This window comes from Microcaecilia unicolor, chromosome 14, assembly GCF_901765095.1.
Source record: "Microcaecilia unicolor chromosome 14, aMicUni1.1, whole genome shotgun sequence".
Taxonomy (NCBI): Eukaryota; Metazoa; Chordata; class Amphibia; order Gymnophiona; family Siphonopidae; genus Microcaecilia; species Microcaecilia unicolor.
Window position 1 is genome coordinate 12,456,778 of NC_044044.1, and position 22,853 is coordinate 12,479,630.

The following is a 22,853-nucleotide window of genomic DNA, read 5'->3' on the forward strand; positions in this document are numbered from 1 at the left end:
ATTAAGGAAGACCAGAAAACACGAGATAGTAGTCAAGACAGAAGATAACTAAAGAATGTATCAGTCAGTACACAGAGTGACTGTAGATCAAAAAGAGTACAGGCAACTCGAATTTGCCTAAGAGTAAAGAACGATTTCTGAACAGCAGTAGAGATGTGTTGCCAAAAAGTAAGATAGTTGTCTACTGCAATACCCAAGATTTTGTTGGAATCAATCACAGAGATATGGAGAATGTGGGAGAGTAGCTGTACCAACCAAGGGAAAGATCACTGATACCATCTTTGAAACATTTAGGGCCCTGTTTACTAAGTCGTGCTGTAGGTGTTCTAGTGATTTTTAGCGTGCACTAACGCTAGAGATACCCATAGGAATAGGAAAGTTGAAATTGGACCCTTGAGGAGGGGAGAGATGCAGTTGATAAACTCTGAGTAACCAGCTGATAAGCAATGGACAAAAGGTTGAGATTGGGGAGTTTCAGTCAACATGGAGGAATTGGGTCTAAATGCGATGGGGAGGAATTCATAGAAGAGAGTAATTTCTTAAAGACGTTAAGTGAGGGAAGATTAAAGTTACACCATTGTAAGACGAGAGCATTAGAAAGTAATGGCAAAGGTGACGGCTCTACAAAAGGAGGGAAGGCATCCTTAAGCTCAGAAATTTTAGTGACAAAGAATTTAGTTAATTGTTCTGCCAGTGGAGATCCTTTACAGAGTCTGATTGTTTTTCCAGTACGGTCTTGATACAGTGGCTGATAGCAGATAGGTTCCTCTTGTAGACAATGCTTAGAGGCATGTTTTCCATGTTAATAAATGGTTGTTTGTTAAACATATTTAAAAAGAAAAGGTGAGATGCTGTGGGCTGTGGCTCTGCCACTGAGCTATGGATTCAGTTTCTAAGAAGCTGTTGAGTCTGCTTCCTTTATGGGGGTGGTTGCTGTTTGGAGAGGACTTAGAGAAGTGAGTGAAGGACATGATGGGGGAGGCGAGGCTTCTCCACCTTCCTGAGCTGAGGCAGAAGGGCATGCAGAGAGTCTCTCTCTCTAGGAGGCACGCCGAATGGGTGGGCTGCTTTTGGCCCGTGAAGCACTCTTCGGCCCAGTCAAGGGGTCAGGGTCAGTCCTTCACGCAGGATTCCTTTTGTGGTCCCAAAACAGCTGGGTCCTCAGGCCCCTCTGGCAGGACCCCTGCTGCCTGGCCTTCACGATGTATGTGCGCTGGTCCCCTTATTGGTTCCGATGGGAGGCAGATTGTCTCTCTTCTATGATGAGTGGACCCATATCACCTTGGATCAATGGGTCCAGGAGGTGGTTGATAATGGGTACTCTCAAGTTCGTCTGTCCAGTTCTGGATGTCTTCATGGCCTCCCTGTGTGGCTTGGCCCTAAAGTGGCAGACAATTGCTGTTACTCTGCAGCATCTGTGCAACCTAGGGGCAGTGGAAACTATTCTGCAGATGGAATGAGATCTGGGAGGTACTCCATCTATTTCATGGTCCCAAAGAAGGGCAGTTTGTTTTGGCTGAACCTGGGGTGAATGCTTGTCCAGCACTTTCGAATGGAGACTCTCTGCTCAGTCATTGTGTTGGTATGATTGGGGGAGTTCTTAACTTCCCTGGACCTCACGGAGGCCTATCTCCACATCTCCATCGCAGCTCATCAGAAGAGGTATCTGTGCTTCTGTGTGTTGAGTCAGTATTTTCAATTTTGGGGCTTTCCCTTTGGCCTGGCTATGGCGCCCCGCATGTTTTCCAAGGTGATGGTGGTGGTAGCTGTGCACCTCTGGTGCCAGGGGTTCAGGTTCATCCGTACTTGGACAGCTGGCTGATTCGGGCCAATTTAGCTGTGGAAGCCAGTTGGGTCATCTCTCAGGTTATACAGATCCAGCTTTTACAGATAAGTGTCACAACGATATTTGATTCCTTCACTTACTGCTGCTTTATTTTCCCATGAAGATTAAGATCAAGATTGAGAGTTAAAATCGGCTTTACAAGACTGTTTTATATTTATATAAAAAAACAAAAATACAAGTTAATTTTGACAGACCTGCGTTGAAATGAATAAAAGTTGGACTAAGGGCAGGAAGTAGGTTTTTTGACCTGTGATCGATTTTTGGCTAAAAGATAGTTATCCCAACGTGTGACTCACATGGTGGGTAAAAACCTCTTTGCAATTTCTGAGGTTTTTTCTTCCTGCTAGGTCTTGGTACAATAATGTACAACAATATTTTGATATAGTTCTTTAAATAAGATTGAGATGTGAATCTTCTTTTTCCACTTTTGAGTTGCAAGTTTTGATATTTTTTGTGGATTATTTTTTTGGCCATTCGTTGTGTTTAAATGGAAAAACTGCAGACCCTAGTGACTGATCCAACTTACATGAAGTTTTTAAATAATAGGCTGGTTCTGCACACTAGAGGCCAACAGAATTTTGGTTTTGGATTCAGCATCGAAATCGACCCAAAATCCAGATTTGGGTTTCTGCTGAAAATGCTTGTGCATTTTCAGCTGAAACTGAAACCCTGCCGCCGCCACCACCACTCCCTCAAGTAGAGGGCAGGTCCTCCCGGAGTGGCCAACCATCCAACCCCTTCACCCTCCCACCACATGAAGGCCCCCTCCCTTTAAACAGCCTGGTGGTCTAGTGGCTTCTGGGCAAGAGTGATCTGTATCTGTATTTCATTCAATTATTGATATTTAGCCCCACTCTGTTTTTTCTACATAGTGGTTTAGTTACTCCACTGCGTAGGTTTTACGGAGGTGGTGGCTGGCCCATGAATGTAGCTTTTATAGGTGTGTCCACTGAGTTGGTACCCTTGGCTGATGAGGCCTTTAGTCTAAATTAATTGATTTAGTTTCTTGTAATACAGCATGGATAATTTATAACCTATTAGAGCAAGTTGCTTTGTAGTTTCTTATCTTTATTGCTCTAAGCAGATTGATTAATTTTTCTATTCCATTCCTATTCACATACGGAATATAGATATATTCTTGAAGTTTCATCAGGCGCTAAAAACATAGTTGTTTGACAGATTTTTCTGATTGCTGTTTAATGTTTGAATCTGATGTAACCTGTTTTGACTTTTTTTGGAAATAAGTGAGCTATAAATGCCAGGAATGGAATGGACTCAGCCTACTCTGTTCAGCTAGTAAGGGGGTGTTAATCTGATCATGAGCCCTTGTGTCCAGGCCGAGGCTAGGAAGGACCTTGGCCAAGGTCTAGGGTAGACCAAACAGGCGCTATGCAATACCATGGGCCTCAAAGCCCCGCACACTCAGGAAAATCAACAAGCACCACCAGAAAAGGGCCACAAGGCTGATCGGAAACCCACTCGTACAGCTCCAAGCGTATGGGCTGCAAGGCCAAACTGGAACCGAATTATACACTAGGGAAGGGAAAAGAACAATGAGGGGGTCCCAGAAGGGACTGGAGCTCAAGCAGCACAGACAGTGCCAGGCAGTGACACAAAGGGAAGGGCGACAGACCAAAATGGCGGATACAGACTACAACCAGAGGGAGAGAATACAAACAAAGGCTACACAGTAACCCAAGTAGCGGAGGGCAGAGCCCACAGGGAAAAAGGGAAAGCCAGGGTCAGAGCAGGTCTCTAGACTCGGAACCTAAAAGAGCAAAGCTCCACAGAAATGGCTGAGCAGGAAAAACAAACTGAAGGAAAAGGCTGCTAGAATTCCCCAGGCAGAGGAGGGCCAGGACCCACCAGGGCTAAATGAAACACAGTACGCCAAGGGCAGAAGCAGACAGAAAGAAAAGGCAGCTTCTAACAAACTACAGCATAAAAGGAGGACATAGCTCCCAAAGTCAAATAACAAACACAGGGCACCCAGAGTAAAAGCAGAACAGAGGGAAGGACTGCCTTCAAATACTTACACAAGAAAAGGGCCAGAGCCCACAGCAAAATAACAAGCAAAAGCAGACTAAAGAGAAAGGCTGCTTTCAAATATAAGGGCAGGAAAGAAACAGGGCACACAAGAAAACAGAAAGGGTTAAAGCAGACACCAGAGAAAGGCTGCCTAAAAGAGGCAGGGCTCACGAAAGACAAATACCAAGCACTGCACATAAAGGGTTAAAGCAGAGTAGAGGGAAGTTTAAACAAACAAAGCCGGAACGAGCTTACCACGGACAGAAAGGCTGCCTAAAAGAGGCAGGGCTCACAAAAGACAAATACTAAGCACTGCACATAAAGTGTTAAAGCAGAGTAGAGGGAAACTAAACAAACAAAGCAGGAACCAGCTTACCACGGACAAATCAACACCACAGCCAGGCAGGGAGAAACGAGGCAGAGGAGAGACAACAGACCCAGCTGCACTGCAGTGAAACAATCAAGGAAACGCTGGTTACAACCAGCACACACAGAGACCACAAACAAAGAGAAGAGGAATCAAACTCCAAAGAGTACACACTGCCACGAGCACAGACTAAGCAAGAGAACCAGAGCTCAGCTGAGAGGAAATAACGCTAGAGCATCCACTGTAGGGAGAGGTATGTTTAAATAAGGTGTGACTTCTGATGTCTGCTGCTTCAGACGTCAGCTCAATCCCTTGACAGGCCAAAAAGAAGTGAGTCCCAGTCATTCCCCTGCCTGTCTCAGTAGAATCATAACAGGGGGCCATCTTATACCTTAATCTCATCTTTTTTGCTCATGGCATGGGCATTGAGGGGCAAATAGTCTCTCAACTTCCAGACTCAAAGGAAGTTCAACTCCAGGAAGCTTACTAGGAGGAAAGGTCAATGATCCAAATTAGTTTTCAAGCCAAGGTGAAAAATATAACAGGTAGTCCAGTACACATTAGAACACATGGGATTGGGTAACATACTTTCCATACTTCTCATTCTCTGGCTTGAAAACAAATTTGGTTCTTTGACATTGTTGGCCATTGTGGCTTACCACCAGTTGGTTGAGGAAAGAGTAGTATCAGTTCATCCTATAGTCTTCCAATTCATGCAGGGACATGATTACAAAGCCAGTCAACTCCAGGTTTTCTTCCCCAAACCTCTTTTCTGTAGAGGTGAGGAAGGCACTCTACAGTCTGGACTGCAGATGAGCCTTGCTTTACTGCCTGTACACAACCAAAGATTTCAGAAAATGCTCTCAACTTTTCATCTTCAATCCAAACAATCCATATGTGAACAAATGTGCCCTCTTCAATTAGATATTTGATTGTGTTTACTGTTATGATAACATTACTTGGACACAATGATGAACACCAGCTTCAAGCAAATGCAGCATCCGTAGCTAGTCTCCATTCTGCTTCCATACTAGAAATCTGCAGGTCCACAATATGGTGTTCAGTCCACACCTTCATGCAGCACTACCGCTTGAACTCCTCCTTCTACCTGGACTATATTTGTGGACAATCTGTACTGACAAATCTATTTTCTTCCTGAGCAGATTGCCTCAATCTGTTTTCTCCAGGAGCTGTTTGCTTTAAAAGTATATTAACATTAATCTATATTCTTCATCATCTGCTTGTTTTTATACTTAACTGCCCTCATGAGAGTTTTTCCAGGTTGCTAGGCCTTCTGTCATTTCTTATAACAGGGCAGCCTTAGCATGTTAATTACCATTCTGTGTGCCTATGTTTCACTTCTCAATGAAGAAGGCAGAGTTGCTTATCTGTAACAGAGGTTCTCCGAGGACAAGCAGGCTGCTTGTTCTCATATGTGGGTGACGTCCATGGCAGCCCCAGGTCCGGAAAATCTTCCTAGCAACAAAGCTTGCTAGGGTGCGCGCACCGCACATGCGTGGCCATCTTCCCGCCGTCGCGCAAGAGTCCCGCTTCAGTCTTCTTTTTTCCGCAGTCAAGAGCGGCTGTTTTACAGCGGTTCTGTTGCCTCAGGAGAAGAAGAGCCTTTACTTCGCCGGCTTTTTCGCCAATTTTCTTCGTGTTCGCGTGTGCAGCTTGCGTTTGAGCTGTTCTGTTTAAAAAAAAAAAGAGGTTTCCTTTATTTCTTACTTTATTCCTAGTAAGTTTCCTTTCGTTTGCGTGTGCGGCCTTTTTGGCCGCCCGTACGGGTTTTCTCCCTTTTTGTGCCCTTCTTTTGGCACCATCGCAAGTTTTGATTTCGCCGCTATTTTTTTTTTTTGTTGTTACATTTGTACCCCGCGCTTTCCCACTCATGGCAGGCTCAATGCGGCTTACATGGGGCAATGGAGGGTTAAGTGACTTGCCCAGAGTCACAAGGAGCTGCCTGTGCCGGGAATCGAACTCAGTTCCTCAGTTCCCCAGGACCAAAGTCCACTACCCTAACCACTAGGCCACTCCTCCACTCCGTCGATGACATCGAGGATTGCCAGCGGCTTCAAGAAGTGCACTCGGTGCAAGCAGGCAATCTCAGGGACCGACCCTCACGCGTGGTGTATCCAGTGCCTTGGGGCCGAACATTGCCCCGACGCGTGTAAGTTGTGTCTTAGCCTTGAAAAGCGAACACAGGCATCGAGACAAGCACAACGGGAATGTCTGTTTGGAGCTTTGCCCGGTACTTCGACGTCGACAGCGGTACCGAGGTCGACGGCAGTGTCGATGTCGGCACCGGAGAGTGCATCAACCTCAGGAGCGCAGGTAATGGCTGTCCAGAGACCATCTCACGCTGGCAGCAGTGAGCCATCGAGTGGGTCTCCACCTGCCTTGAGGGCTCCTGCGGTGCAGGCCCATCGGGACCGACCCCTTTCAGACCTGACCCCAAGGAGGCGTGTGGATTCCACATCCTCCTCATCGGTACCAAGGGGTACCGGTGACGTGTCTCAAGCGAAGGCAAAGAAGCACCGTCATCGGTCCCCTTCTCGTCTCGGTACCGAGAGCTCCGGGGCGTCGAGGGATTTGGCACCCGTGAAGCGTTGATGCTGGGAGGACCGCTCACCCTCCATACAAGAGGTGTCGACGCGCCGGTCTCCGGACAGCCCGGTACCGCCTCCTTGTCCTCGGCAGATTCTGGCTTCGACTCCTGCACCGATCCCACAGCCTTTCTTGACAGACACTCTTGACGAGCGCCTCCGAGCTATTCTTCCAGGGCTCCTGGAAGGGCTGCTGCGACTGCCTGTTCCTGTACCGGGGGTGCTTGCGCCTACGGTACCGTTGATAGATGCGGCGGCTGGCTCCCCGCCTGTGGTGAGGCCTCCGATGTCGGTGCCGCTTGTGGCATCGGCCTCGGTTGCCACCCAAGTTGTCTCCCCGTCGACATTGATGGAGGAGCTTCATCGCCGCTGACACAGGAGTCGACTTCTCAACATTGCCATCGAGGACATAGCTCCTCGGCGTTGAGACGGGCTCGGCTTCGGACTGCAGTCAGAGAACTCCAGTCCGATACCGAGGGAGAGGCCTCGTGGGAGGCAGAGGAAGACCCAAGATATTTCTCTCCTGAGGAGTCTTGTGGCCTTCCCTCTTACCTCACTCCTTCGCAAGAGAGAAAGCTTTCTCTCCCGGAGAGTTTGTCTTTCTCGTCCTTTGTGCGGGAAATGTCTACAGCCATTCCCTTCCCGGTGGTAACTGAGGATGAGCCCAGGGCCGAGATGTTTGAAGTCTTGGACTATCCTTCGCCACCTAAGGAATCATCCACCGTCCCTCTACATAATGTCCTCAAACAGACATTGTACAGGAATTGGATGAAACCATTATCTAATCCCACCATTCCTAAGAAGGTTGAGTCCCAGTATCGGGTTCCCGGGGACCCGGAGTTGATGAAGTCCCAGTTGCCTCATGACTCTGCGGTTGTGGATTCCGCTCTCAAGAGAGCCAAAGGTACGAGAGATTTCGCCTCGGCGCCCCTGGGGCGAGAAGCTTGGACTTTGGACTCTTTTGGGAGGAAGGCCTAGCAGTCCTCTATGCTTGTGTCCAAAATTCAGTCCTACCAGCTCTACACGAGCATCCACTTGCGGAATAATGTGAAGCAGCTGGCGAACTTGGTCGATCAGCTCCCTTCGGAGCAGGCCAAGCCTTTTCAGGAGGTGGTCAGGCAGCTGAAGGCGTGTCGTAAATTCCTGTCCAGGGGTGCTTACGACTCTTTTGATGTGGCATCCAGGGCCGCTGCGCAAGGTATAGTGATGCGCAGACTCTCATGGCTGCGTGCCTCTGACCTGGAAAATCGAGTCCAGCAGCGGCTTATGGATGTTCCTTGTCGGGGGGATAATGTTTTCGGCGAGAAGGTCGAGCAGGTGGTAGAGCAGCTCCATCAGCGGGAAACCGCACTCAACAAACTCTCACACCAGGCTCCTTCAGCATCTACCTCATCAGGAAGACGTTTTTGTGGGGGAAGGAGGAATGCTCCCTATACTTATCATAAGCGTAGGTACAATCCACCTTCCCGCCAGCCTGCTCAGGCTCAACCCCAGTGCGCTCATTTACGTCAACAGCGTGTGCCTCGACAGGCCCCTGCAGCTCCCCAGCAAAAGCAAGGGACGGGCTTTTGACTGGCTCCAGACGAGCATAGCCGCAATCAAAGTATCCATGCCAGACGATCTATCGGTCGGGGGAGGTTAGCATTTTTTCACCAAAGGTGGCCTCTTGTAACCTCCAACCGGTGGGTTCGTCAAATAGTCTGCTGGGGATACTCCCTCAATTTGATCTCCAAACCTCCAAATTGCCTACCGGGAGCTCAGTCCTTCAGCTTTCAGCACAGGCAGGTACTTGCAGAGGAACTCTCCGCTCTTCTCAGCGCCAGTGCAGTCAAGCCCGTGCCACCGGGGCAAGAAGGGCTGGGATTCTATTCCAGGTACTTCCTTGTGCAAAAGAAAACAGGGGGGATGCGTCCCATCCTAGATCTAAGGGCCCTGAACATCTGATTCGAGAAAAGTTCAGGATGCTTTCCCTGGGCACCCTTCTTCCCATGATTCGGAAAAACGACTGGCTATGCTTCCTGGACTTAAAGGATGCTTATACACACATCCCGATACTGCCAGCTCACAGGCAGTATCTTCGATTCCGTCTGGGAACACAGCACTTTCAGTATTGTGTATTGCCCTTTGGGCTCGCCTCTGCGCCTCGGGTGTTCACCAAATGCCTAGCGGTCTTTGTAGCGTCGCTACGCAGGCTGGGAGTGCATGGCTGGTGAAGAACACCTCGGAGGCAGGAGCTCAGCAGTCCATGCAGATGACTATTCAACTGATGGAACTACTGGGGTTTGTCATAAATTATCCAAAGTCCCATCTTCTTCCGGTTCAGAGACTAGAGTTCATAGGAGCCCTGCTGGACTCGCAGACGGCTCATGCCTACCTCCCTGAAGCGAGGGCAGACAATCTTCTGTTGCTGGTTTCTCTGGCCAGAGCGTCTCAGCAGATCACAGCTCGGCAGATGTTGAGGCTTCTGGGCCATATGGCCTCCACAGTTCATGTGACTCCCATGGTGAGATCAGCTCAATGGACCCTATCTTACCAGTGTTAACAAGCTGCGGGAGATCTAGAGGATGCAATCCTGTTGTCCACCGCTTTTCACAACTCCCTGATATGGTGGACAGTTCGATCCAATTTGACCTTGGGACGTACTTTTCAAATTCCTGAGCCACAAAAAGTGCTGACAACGGATGCATCTCTCCTGGGGTGGGGAGCCCATGTAGATGGGCTTCACACTCAAGGACTTTGGTCCCTCCAGGAAACAGGTCTTCAGTTCAATCTTCTAGAGTTGCGAGCGGTCCGGAACGCTCTAAAGGCTTTCAGAGATCGGCTGTCCAATCAAATCATTCAAATTCGGACAATCAGGTTTCCATGTATTACATCAACAAGAAGGGGGGGCACCGGATCTCTCCCCCTGTGTTGGGAAGCCATCCAGATGTGGCTTTGGGCTCGCCATCACGGCATGTTTCTCCAGGCCACGTATCTGGCAGGCGTAAACAACAGTCTGGCCGACAGGTTGAGCAGGATCATGCAACCTCACGAGTGGTCTCTGAACATGGCAGTAGTCCGCAAGATCTTCCGAGCATGGGGCACCCCCTCGGTGGATCTTTTTGCCACTCAGATCGATCACAAGGTCCCTCACTTCTGTTCCAGACTTCAGGTCCACGACAGACTAGCGTCAGTAGCTTTTCTCCTTCATTGGGGGAAGGGCCTTCTGTTTGCATATACTTCCATACTTCTGGTGGGGAAGACTTTGCTGAAACTCAGGCAAGACCGTGGAACCAGGATTCTGATAGCTCCTTTCTGGCCGCGTCAGATTTGGTTCCCTCTTCTTCTGGAGTTATCCTCCGAAGAACCATGGAGATTGGAGTGTTTTCCAACCCTCATCACTCAGAACAAGGGGGCGCTTCTGCATCCCAACCTCCAGTCTCTGTTGAGGGCGTAGACTTCGCCTCCTTGGGTCTTTCTGAGGGTGTCTCCCGAGTCTTGCTTGCTTCCAGAAAAGATTCCACTAAGAAGAGTTACTCTTTTAAATGGAGGAGGTTTGCCGTCTGGTGTGATAGCAAGGCCCAAGATCCTCGTTCTTGTCCTACACAGACCCTGATTGAATACCTTCTTCACTTGTCAGAGTCTGGTCTTAAGACCAACTCCGTAAGGGTTCACCTTAGTGCTATTAGTGCTTATCATTATCGTGTGGAGGGTAAGCCTATCTCTGGACAGCCTTTAGTTGTTCGATTCATGAGAGGTTTGCTTTTCTCCAAGCCCCCTGTCAAACCTCCTACGGTATCATGGGATCTCAACATCGTTCTCACCCAGCTGATGAAAGCTCCTTTTGAGCCACTGAATTCCTGCCATCTGAAGTACTTGACCTGGAAGGTCATTTTTTCGGTGGCTGTTACTTCAGCTCGTAGAGTCAGTGAGCTTCAAGCCTTGGTAGCCCATGCTCCCTATACCAAATTTCATCATAATAGAGTAGTCCTCCGCACGCACCCCAAGTTCCTGCCGAAGGTGGTGTCGGAGTTCCATCTGAGCCAGTCAATTGTCTTGCCAACATTCTTTCCCCGTCCGCATACCCGCCCTGCTGAATGTCAGTTGCACACATTGGACTGCAAGAGAGCATTGGCTCTCTACCTGGAGCGGACAAGCCCTCACAGACAGTCCACCCAAATGTTTGTTTCTTTCGACCCCAATAGGAAGGGGGTTGCTGTCGGGAAACGCACCATCTCCAATTGGCTGGCAGATTGCATTTCCTTCACTTAACGCCCAAGCTGGGCTGACTCTTGAGGGTCATGTCACGGCTCATAGTGTTAGAGCCATGGCAGCATCAGTGGCCCACTTGAAGTCAGTCACTATTGAAGAGATTTGCAAGGCTGCGACGTGGTCATCAGTCCACACATTCACATCTCATTACTGCCTTCAGCAGGATACCCGACGCGACAGTCAGTTTGGGCAGTCGGTGCTGCAGAATCTGTTCGGGGTTTAGAATCCAACTCCACCCCCCTAGGCCCATTTTTGTTCTGTTCCAGGCTGCACTCTCGGATGTTTCTTTGTAGGTAAATCTCTGTTATGTCCTCACCGTTGGGAGGTCCAGTTGACCACTGTTTATTGTTTTGAGTGAGCCTGGGGGCTGGGGATACCCCACATGTGAGAACAAGCAGCCTGCTTGTCCTCTGAGAAAGCGAAGATACTTACCTTTAAGAAGGTATTCTCCGAGGACAGCAGGCTGATTGTTCTCTTCAACCCGCCCACTTCCCCTTTGGAGTTGTTCCTTTTCTTTGGTTTTGCTTCTTAAGTTGACTAAAGCGGGACTCTCGCGCTACGGGCGGGAAGATGGCCATGCATGCACGGTGTGCGCCTGCGCACTCGAAGGCTCTAGCAAGCTTTGTTGCTAGGAAGATTTTCCGGACCTGGGGCTGCGGTGGACGTCACCCACATGTGAGAACAATCAGCCTGCTGTCCTCGCAGAATACCTGCTACAGGTAAGTATCTTCGCTCTCTCTGTAGACAGCCACATTTACCCACCTGTCTTTCCCTCTTCTGACTGATAGCTTTCCCTCACTGACTGAGTAGGATGGGAGGGTGGGGAGTGAGTCCCAGCTTGAGAACTCACACGCATGCACAGGAGGGCGGCTGAGCTAGAGGAGGTCTAGAATGGAACCATCAGATTGAGTGGAGGAGTGGCCTAGTGGTTAGGGTGGTGGACTTTGGTCCTGAGAAACTGAGTTCGATTCCCACTTCAGGCACAGGCAGCTCCTTGTGACTGGGCAAGTCACTTAACCCTCCATTGCCCCATGTAAGCCGCATTGAGCCTGCCATAAGTGGGAAAGCGCGGGGTACAAATGTAACAAAAAAAATGTCACCATTCATTGTGACTGCATTCTCCTGCTGCCTGCGAGAACTTCCATTACAGGTATGAAACTCCACTTTCCTGATAGAGATTTAAGGTAGCATGTTCCATAAAATTGGACCCATAGAAGAGAAAGTCCTGGTATAGAGCTATAGAGGTATCGCTATTTGAGTGAAGGTGTACAGAACACAGTCTTTCCAGAGGACCTCAGAGAGTGGGTGGGCTCATAAAACCATAGGAAGGGTCCTCAGGAGGGTAGACAGGATATACAATGCTAGAAGGGACCTCAAGAGGTCACCTAGGCCCTCTACCTTCAGACCAGCTCCACTATACTTATCAATCTCAAATAGATGTGTATCTAACTTCTAACCTAGATAACTCATTCCAGCGCTTGACCACTCTCACAGTTACAAAGTTTTTCTTAATTCCTATTGTAAATGTCCATTGATGCAGTTTTACTACACTACTTTTAATGTGTTTCTTTGAGGAAATGGAGAATTCAGTTGTCTCACTAATTTTAGTGCAAGAAGGGAAATTTTCATGGCCTCACTGGCATGAACTGGGTGGTATTTTATTAAATTGGAGTACAGTGATTCACTAGTCAGACCTGAATATTTTTTGGCTAGTATCCATGTCATTTACTTGTAATTAGTGAGATGATGCCCTTTCATCACACAAGGACCCACATTCTGTCTGTGCCCTTTGCAGATCAGTGTATCGCCTGGGTGCAGTGCAGCTTGGAGAACTGTCAGAAGTGGCGGCGTCTGGAGAGCAGCATAGACCCTTCCTCACTCCCTGAAAACTGGTCCTGCTCTGAAAATTTAGGTAGTGGTGCCATTATAAATTTTTGTTCTAGTCTGTTCCAGGCCTTTTCCCAGGGCTCTATGGGTTCTAAGCACTCACGATATTGAAGAAGCTCCTTTGCAGTGTCCAGAGAGAGAGAGAGAGGTAGCGTGTATTGTGTTTGACATTCCCAATCATTTTGAAATTTTGGAAAGTATCTGTTCCTTGGATAGAATAGCTTAGAAGGCTTTGCACATGTGCAGTAAATACTGCACCAGGCAGCCCTCAGTCTTTTTCATTCATGGAGTGGATAAGAGTGTTCAGCAGTAGCCCCTCACTTCTAAATAGTTCCCTCAGGTTTTTCTGTTCTGGTCTTCTAAAATCTTTTGTTTTTTTCTTTTAAATTTTTTGTTCCATTATCGATATTTTTTCTAAATTCTTTTCATTTAACAGAAGCCCTTTTTTCTCTAACTATGGCCAAGAAAAAGGCTTCAGGTTTCTAGAGGTGCTCTGCCTTGTCAAAAATATCTCTCATAGATGATCATATACAATGTATTAGCTGTCTGGGAGTAAACCATGATACTTTGAGGCTTCACATATGTCTCTTGCAAGATCTGTTGTGCACAGGACTGGATCCATTCTCAGTAACCTCATCAAAGCACAAGCACCGGGAATACACAGAGGTACCCTGAGGGTTTGAATAACATAAAGCTTGTTTTGTAGTGTTTGATGTTTTGCTAAGGGCTTACACAGAGTTGTAATCCTCTCAAAAAGTAGTTAATAAGTGGAATTTAAATTGTTTAAAATTTAAAAAAAAAACATTTATAGCTGAAGAACACCCACTCATGAACCACACTTCCTTACCTCAGAAAGTGGGTAATAGAGAGTGAGTACAGCAAACTGATCACAAGGCTCTTTTCAGTGAACACATCTCAGTCCACCAGTCATGTCCTCTGGTCCTGAGGGTGAGGCCTGGGAGGTGTATCCTTTAAAAAGGATTTTCTGGTGCACAGTGAAGTTCATATTAGAGAATAGAGACTAAAATCCTTGAAATTCATCCTCTTAAGAAGGCCATACAGGGAATGACTTGGCAGATAGGCCAGTGCCGGACAGGCTTCTATGGTCTGTGCCCTTATCGTGGCTGGAGAGATTTGGATGGGCTGAAGTGGGCTTCGATGACAGCTTCAGTAGTTGCAGAATAAGGCTAGTGCTGGGCAGACTTCTACGGTCTGTGCCCTGAAAATGGCAAGTCCAAATCAAGGTCAAGTATGCATATGTAGTATCACATCATACCATATGCTATCAGTTTATCTTTTTGAGCAGACTGGATGGATTGTACAGGTTTTTCGCCAAGAACAAGCAGGCTAATATTCTCACATGTGGATAATGCGGCCCACGTTGCCCCAGTCCGGAGCTTGTAACAAAATTTCACAGAGCTCTTTGGGGCGCGAGTCACGCTCCACCATGCATGCGCAAGTGCTCCCCCCAACCACCATGAGAGCAAGGGGCCAACACTCTTTTTTTTCCATGGTGAGGAGAGAACGTGTTTTTTTTTCTTCTCTCCTCACAGCTTCTGGTTCGGTTTTAACAGAGCTTCTGTTTGTACCTTCTTTTTTCATTCCTTTTTCTTCTCATTTGGTTCATTTTCTTCTCGTTCAGTTTTCTGTTATTTTTTATTTTATTTTTTCTAATCTATACCATGCTCAGTAGCCTGTATGTGGGCCTGAGCCCGGATCAGGTTGTTCACTTATTTTTTTCTGGTGCTTCCTCTTTTTTCAGGCACCATTAAGTCTTTCCTTTTTCTTTTTAAAGTTCCCAGTTGCTTCAGCGCCATTTCCGATGCTTTCGGACTGTTTTTTTGGCAGTGCCACAGTGTCAGCATCGAGATCTGTGGTGTTGGAGGTGATGGTGATTGTATCAGCATCAATTGCATTGGCATAAACTGGTGTAACTTTGGCATCCTCATCGGTACCGAGGATTGTAGATACCAGCATCAGTAGAAGTATTGGCATTCATCTCCCTCGATACATGGTGCCAGAGACTCCGGGGCACTGAGGTATCGACGCTGGCAGGACATGTAGCAGCTGTCCCTGCATGGGTCTCTGATCATCAGGACCACATTTCTTGCTCCCTGAACTGCTGGTGGATGGAATGCATCGTCATTGAGGGTGCTTGCACCTGCCGTGCTCTTCACTCAGCCCTGCATGGTCTTTAGCTGGCACTGAGGCCTACGATGCCAGTGCTGCATGCAGCACCAATTTTTGATGCCTATGTCCGTCGGCGTCGACACAGAGAGTTTCGTCGGAGTCGAGGCTGCAGCCTACTCCTCGGCGCCCCTCTCGGCGTCATAGTTCAGGCAGCCTCGGTAACTGCTTGTCTCTTTACCGATGCCTTGATTTTTCTGATGTCATCCAGGTCTTGCTCATTGAGCTTCTGGCTGGAGAGTGCATTACCGACAGAGTGCTTGCACCTTCTATGCCTCTTGACTCTGTCCCGCATGGCCCTTAGCCTGCGGTGAGGCCTGACACCAGTGTCGCATGAGCATCAACTGCCACTTGTGTCAGTGCCTAGAGTTTTCATGGGAGTCAAGGCTACAGTCCACTCCCTGATGCCCTCCCGGCATCATGGTTACTCAAGGTCTTGGCAGGCTCGGTCTTACTCCACTCTTGTGGAGTTTCTGGCTGACACCGATGAGGGGTGTATGGGAGTCACCTGAGGATCCCAGGTAGTTCTTGAAGATGGTCTTCTGGGCAATACCAACTGGTCCCTTCCCTTTATAGGAATGGAGGACGTCTCCACCTGCAAGCCTTTCCTTCTCTCCTTTTGTCAAGGCCTTGGTGGCTGCCATTCTAATTTCTGTGGAGGTGGATCATTCAACCTGAACTCAGCTCTTTGAGATCTTGGACCACAAGTCTCCTCCTTAGGGAGCTGTGATATTCCCTCTCCACCTTTCTTACTGATGTTCTTGAATGAAATTGAAAGCCCACTCTGTTGGATCCACTCTTCCCCATGAGCATCTCCTCCATGTACTGATTCCAGAACTGCTCTAGCTTTCATAGGCCTCAGTTGCCTCATCACTCCATGGTGCTTGACTCCACGCTCAGGAGAGCCAGGAGTTCTAGTAACTATGCTTCGGCGTTTCCTGGCAGGAATGCTAGACCTTTGCATTTCTTTGGGCAGACAATTTGACACCATGACTGTATTCTTACAGGCCCTGGTATTTGTTCCCCTTTCTCTTCCAGCAGAACAGGTCAAGTCCCTTTCCTGGATGGTCAAGCTTCAGAGGGCGTATCACATGTTGTTGGCCAGAGGCACTCATGACACTTTTGCTGTGACTTCCAGGATATATACCCACACTGTGGTTGCGTGTCTTTGACTTGCAGGTTCAGAGGGAACTAGTGCTTACCACAAGACAACCCTTTCAGAGAGCAGATAGAGGGGGTCGCTACCCTCATCTAAACGTACACAGATGCCTCTCTTCACCTGGAAGTCTTCCGTGACTTCTTCCGCCTCTAGTAGATTTTTTTGGTAGGCCACGGAGAGTTCCTCCTATGCACAGGTATTTGGGTATGCCACTTCTTCTCACTAGTCTCAATGGACTCAGCCCCATCTTGTTGATGGCATGCGTCTCAGCCCCGGACACTTCTGCTTTTCTACTGTCTCCAGGGGAGCATGCCTGCTGTGCCCATACCTGTCCCTGTTCACCTACTGTTTGGTGGGGAAGCTGCAGGGTTTCTGATCAGGCTAGCGACCAATCACTTGCCCACTGATGGTGACTCACATCGGCTCTCAGCTCAAGCAGCTTCTTGCAGAGACACTCCTCATCTTTCTAAAGGCCCACATAGTCGAATCTGTACCACCAGGGGCAGAAGATTTTGCTTCTGTTCCAGGTTCTTCTCAGTGGCATCGAAGGACAGGAAGACGTGTTCTGTCCTGGGCCTAACAGCCCTGCACAACTTTCTTGTTGAATATACTGCAAAATGGTTTCCCTGACCACCCTACTCTCCATGGTTCTGGGCAACAATTTCCTTTACTTTTTGGATGTACCGGATGTCCATACCCAAGAAATATCTTCGATTTTCACTGGAGGCATTCTACTTTGTGTCAGTTCCCAGGTTATTCACTCAGTGTTTAGCGGTGCGTGCAGTGTTTACATGTTTTTCTATATGGATGATCAACTGCTGCAATGAATGTCAATGATTGCTACTTGGCAGTCCATATGGATAACTCCTGGGTCTTTGGACCAACTGGGGTTCGTTTTACTACACCCTTAATTCATCTGTTTCCTGACTCCCTTTTGGTGATCATTGGAATTTTGCAGCATAATCATTAGGCTCGAGCATTTCTTCCTATGCCACTGGCAGTCACTCTTCTTGCTCTTGCCACTTAGATTCGAGCCCATCTGCAGGTTGCACTTTTATGAATGTTACAATTCTTTTATCACATGGCCCTCCACCATTCATATAACACTCATGCCTTGTTTTCACATGGCAACTGCACAGTGGGCTCTAGTTTCTTAGTGGTATAGGACCATGGATGATGTCATCTGACTGAAAATGGCTGTATCCCATCTAAGTTGGGAAGCTCCTTTGAATGGGCTTCACACTCAAGCTGCCTGGTTAGCCTACGATACAGCTCTCCAACTTCCCTTTTTGGAATTCCGAGAGACATGAAATGGAGGGGCCACTTGAACGCACCACCTGTGGCAACAAGTATATCCTGGTCATTTTGGATTATGCCACCTTCTACCCAGAGGCCATTGCCTTGCGTAATATGACAATTATCACTATGGCCAATGCTCTATGGAAAGACTTCTCCCACATAGGGATTCCTGCTGAAATACTGACTAACCAAGGCACCACTTTTATGTCTAGAGTCATGAAACAGTTGTGTGTCCTGCTCAAAGTAAAGAGCTTGCGGACATCAATTTATCATCCACAGGTAGATGGTCTGGTGGAACGCTTTAATACGACTCTAAAGCAAATGCTGAGGAAGTTTGTGGCCAATGATGGGAAGAACTGTGATACTCTACTCCCGTATGTACTATTTGCTGTCCGGGAGGTCCCCAGTGTTTGACAGGATTCTCCGAGGACAAGCAGGCTGCTTGTTCTCACTGATGGGTTGACGTCCTCGGCAGCCCCCTCCATCGGAAAGTTTACTAGCAAAGGCCTTTGCTAGTCCTCGCGCGCCCATGCGCACCGCGCATGCGCGGCCGTCTTCCCGCCCGAAACCGGCTCGAGCCGGCCAGTCTTCTTTCGTCCGCGCTCGGTACGGTCGTGTTACGCCGTTCGTGCCCCAGAGAGTCGACCTCGCGCGTCCTTTTCGACGTGTTTTTTGCTGTTTTTTCCTTGAAAAAGTTCGGGAAGCGCTCCGGTAGTGTTCCGGAAGACCCTTTCGGGTTTTCTGCCCTTCCCGTATTTCTCAGTTTTTGCCCCGTAAGTTTTCTTTCGTTGTCGGGGTAGGCCTCTTTTGGCCTCGGTCGAGATTTTTCTCCCTCTAAATTTTGGTGCTTCAATTTTCGCCATTTCGGCTTTTGATTTCGCCGGCGTGATTTTTCCGCCCATGACATCGAAGCCTTCCAGCGGCTTCAAGAAGTGCACCCAGTGCGCCTGGGTAATCTCGCTCACTGATAGGCACTCTGCGTGTCTTCAGTGTCTAGGGGCCCAGCACCGCCCTCAGAACTGCAGTCTGTGTTCCCTGTTACAAAGGCGGACTCAGGTAGCGAGATTAGCCCAGTGGAACGTTTTGTTCTCGGGCTCTTCGTCGGCATCGGCACCGGAGGCATCGAGTGCATCGACGTCGTCAGCGTCCGGACCATCTTCCTTGGCTGCCGCTCCATCGACTGCATCGAGGCATCGAACCTCTGCATCGGCGCCGAGGCATCGGGCGACTGCATCGACGTCGGTGGTACCGAGACTCCGTCTGCTGATGTCGTCGGACGGAGGTGCATCGTCAGGAGTGCAGGTGAGGGCTGTCCATTCCCCTGCTGGTGGCGGTGAGCCTTCGGGTGGGTCTCCTCCTACCCTGAGGGCTCCTGCGGTACAGCCCCCCCGGGATCGACCCTCTTCGGTCTCGGCCCCGAGGAAGCGACGGATGGATTCTACGTCCTCCTCGTCGGTGCCGGGGAGCTCCGGTGACATGCTTCGGAAGAAGTCGAAGAAGCATCGACACCGGTCTCCTCCCCATGTCGGCACCGAGAGCTGTGGGTCGCCGAGGGATTCGGCACCCAGCAGGCATCGGCACCGAGAGGACCGCTCACCCTCTGTTCAGGAGGTGTCGATGCGCTCCACTCTGGACAGCCCGGAACAGCCTCCTCGCCCGGAACAGGTTCTGACGTCGACGCCTGCATCGACCTCTCAGCCTTTCTCTGCAGCCGCTCTAAACGAGAGCCTCCGGGCCGTTCTCCCAGAGATTCTGGGAGAGCTGTTGCGCCCTACCCCTCCGGTACCGGCGGTGCTTGCGCCTCCGGTACCGTCGAGCGTGGCGCCGGCTGGCCCATCGCCCAGGTTGAGGTCCCCGACGTCGGTACCGCGTGCGGTGCCGACAGCGGCCACCTCCCAGGAAGGCTCCCCGACTACGTCGGCGGAGGGAGCTTCGCCGATGCGGGCGAGGGAGTCTACCTCTCGACGCCCCCACCGTGGACAAGGTTCCACCGAGTCGAGTAGGGCGAGGTTGCAGACGCAGGTTCGTGAACTTGTGTCTGACACCGAGGGTGAGGCCTCGTGGGAGGAAGAGGAGGACCCCAGATATTTCTCTGACGAGGAGTCTGAGGGTCTTCCTTCTGATCCCACTCCCTCTCCTGAGAGACAGCTTTCTCCTCCCGAGAGTCTGTCTTTTGCTTCCTTTGTCCGGGAGATGTCTACGGCCATCCCCTTCCCGGTGGTTGTGGAGGACGAGCCCAGGGCTGAAATGTTTGAGCTCCTGGACTATCCTTCTCCACCTAAGGAAGCGTCCACTGTTCCCTTGCACCATGTCCTAAAAAAGACATTGCTTGCGAACTGGACCAAGCCACTAAGTAATCCCCACATTCCCAAGAAGATTGAGTCCCAGTACCGGATCCATGGGGACCCAGAGCTGATGCGCACTCAGTTGCCTCATGACTCTGGAGTTGTGGATCTGGCCCTAAAGAAGGCTAAGAGTTCTAGGGAGCATGCTTCGGCGCCCCCGGGCAAAGACCCTAGAACCTTAGACTCCTTTGGGAGGAAGGCCTACCATTCTTCTATGCTCGTGGCCAAGATCCAGTCTTACCAGCTCTACACGAGCATACACATGCGGAACAATGTGCGGCAGTTGGCGGGCTTGGTTGATGCTCTTCCCCCTGAGCAAGCCAAGCCTTTTCAGGAGGTGGTCAGGCAGCTGAAGGCGTGCAGAAAATTCCTGGCCAGAGGAGTTTATGACACTTTTGATGTTGCGTCCAGGGCCGCTGCTCAAGGTGTGGTGATGCGCAGGCTCTCATGGCTGCGTGCTGCCGACCTGGAGAATAGACTCCAGCAGCGGATTGCGGACTCGCCTTGCCGTGCGGACAACATTTTTGGAGAAAAAGTCGAGCAGGTGGTAGAGTCTCTCCACCAGCGGGACACCGCATTCGACAAGTTCTCCCGCCGGCAGCCTTCAGCCTCTACCTCTACAGGTAGACGATTTTTCGGGGGAAGGAAGACTGGTCCCTATGCTTCTGGTAAGCGTAGGTACAATCCTCCTTCCCGACAGCCTGCGGCCCAGGCTAAGCCCCAGCGCGCTCGCTCTCGTCAGCAGTGTGCGCCTCAGCAAGGCCCCGCGGCTCCCCAGCAAAAGCAAGGGGCGAGCTTTTGACTGGCTCCCGCAGAGCATAGCCGACATCCAAGTGTCAGTGCCGGGCGACCTGCCGGTCGGGGGGAGGTTGAAAGCTTTTCACCAAAGGTGGCCTCTCATAACCTCCGATCAGTGGGTTCTCCAAATAGTCCGGCAGGGATACACCCTCAATTTGGCCTCAAAACCTCCAAATTGTCCACCGGGAGCTCAGTCTTACAGCTTCCAGCACAAGCAGGTACTTGCAGAGGAACTCTCCGCCCTTCTCAGCGCCAATGCGGTCGAGCCCGTGCCATCCGGGCAAGAAGGGCTGGGATTCTATTCCAGGTACTTCCTTGTGGAAAAGAAAACAGGGGGGATGCGTCCCATCCTAGACCTAAGGGCCCTGAACAAATATCTCGTAAAAGAAAAGTTCAGGATGCTTTCCCTGGGCACCCTTCTCCCCATGATTCAGCAAAACGATTGGCTATGCTCTCTGGACTTGAAGGATGCCTACACACACATCCCGATACTGCCAGCTCACAGACAGTATCTGCGATTTCAGTTGGGCACACGCCACTTCCAGTACTGTGTGCTACCCTTTGGGCTCGCCTCTGCGCCCAGGGTGTTCACAAAGTGCCTAGCTGTGGTAGCAGCGGCACTTCGCAGGCTGGGGGTGCACGTGTTCCCATATCTCGACGATTGGCTGGTGAAGAACACATCCGAGGCAGGAGCCCTGCAGTCCATGCAGATGACTATTCGCCTCCTGGAGCTACTGGGGTTTGTGATAAATTACCCAAAGTCCCATCTTCTCCCAGTGCAGAAACTCGAATTCATAGGAGCCCTGCTGGATTCTCGGACAGCTCGCGCCTATCTTCCAGAGGCGAGAGCCAACAACTTGTTGTCCCTCGTCTCGCGGGTGCGTGCGTCCCAGCAGATCACAGCTCGGCAGATGTTGAGATTGCTGGGCCACATGGCCTCCACAGTTCATGTGACTCCCATGGCCCGCCTCCACATGAGATCTGCTCAATGGACCCTAGCCTCCCAGTGGTATCAGGCCGCTGGGGGTCTAGAGGACGTGATCCACTTGTCCACGAGTTTTCTCAAATCCCTGTATTGGTGGACGATTTGCTCCAATTTGACTCTGGGACGTCCCTTCCAAATTCCTCAGCCACAAAAAGTGCTGACCACGGATGCGTCTCTCCTGGGATGGGGAGCTCATGTCGATGGGCTTCACACCCAAGGAAGTTGGTCCCTCCAAGAACGCGATCTACAGATCAATCTTCTGGAGTTGCGAGCGATCTGGAACGCTCTGAAGGCTTTCAGAGATCGGCTGTCCCACCAAATTATCCAAATTCAGACAGACAACCAGGTTGCCATGTACTATGTCAACAAGCAGGGGGGCACCGGATCTCGCCCCCTGTGTCAGGAAGCCGTCAGCATGTGGCTCTGGGCCCGCCGTCTCGGCATGGTGCTCCAAGCCACATATCTGGCAGGCGTAAACAACAGTCTGGCCGACAGACTGAGCCGGATTATGCAACCTCACGAGTGGTCGCTCAACTCCAGAGTGGTGCGCCAGATCTTCCAAGCGTGGGGCACCCCCTTGGTGGATCTCTTCGCATCTCGAGTGAACCACAAAGTCCCTCAGTTCTGTTCCAGGCTTCAGGCCCCCGGCAGACTAGCATCGGATGCCTTCCTCCTGGATTGGGGGGAGGGCCTGCTGTATGCTTATCCTCCCATCCCTCTGGTGGGGAGGACTTTGTTGAAACTCAAGCAAGACCGAGGCACCATGATTCTGATTGCTCCTTTTTGGCCGCGTCAGATCTGGTTCCCCCTTCTTCTGGAGTTATCCTCCGAAGAACCGTGGAGATTGGAGTGTTTTCCGACCCTCATCACACAGGACGAGGGGGCGCTTCTGCATCCCAACCTCCAGTCTCTGGCTCTCACGGCCTGGATGTTGAGGGCGTAGACTTTGCCTCTTTGGGTCTGTCAGAGGGTGTCTCCCGCATCTTGCTTGCTTCCAGGAAAGACTCCACTAAGAGAAGTTACTTCTTCCACTGGAGGAGGTTTGCCGTCTGGTGTGACAGCAAGGCCCTAGATCCTCGCTCTTGTCCTACACAG

General features: G+C 50.1%; 1 protein-coding gene across 1 annotated transcript in view; it reads left to right on the top strand.

Moving 5' to 3' along the window:
- The window catches only part of ZCWPW1 (zinc finger CW-type and PWWP domain containing 1), a 230,803-nt gene that overhangs the window by 126,808 nt on the left and 81,142 nt on the right, over positions 1-22,853 (top strand). The window contains exon 8 of the mRNA XM_030188050.1: positions 12,894-13,010. Coding sequence (XP_030043910.1) covers positions 12,894-13,010 — 117 coding nt within the window. The remainder of the gene's footprint in view (positions 1-12,893; positions 13,011-22,853) is intronic.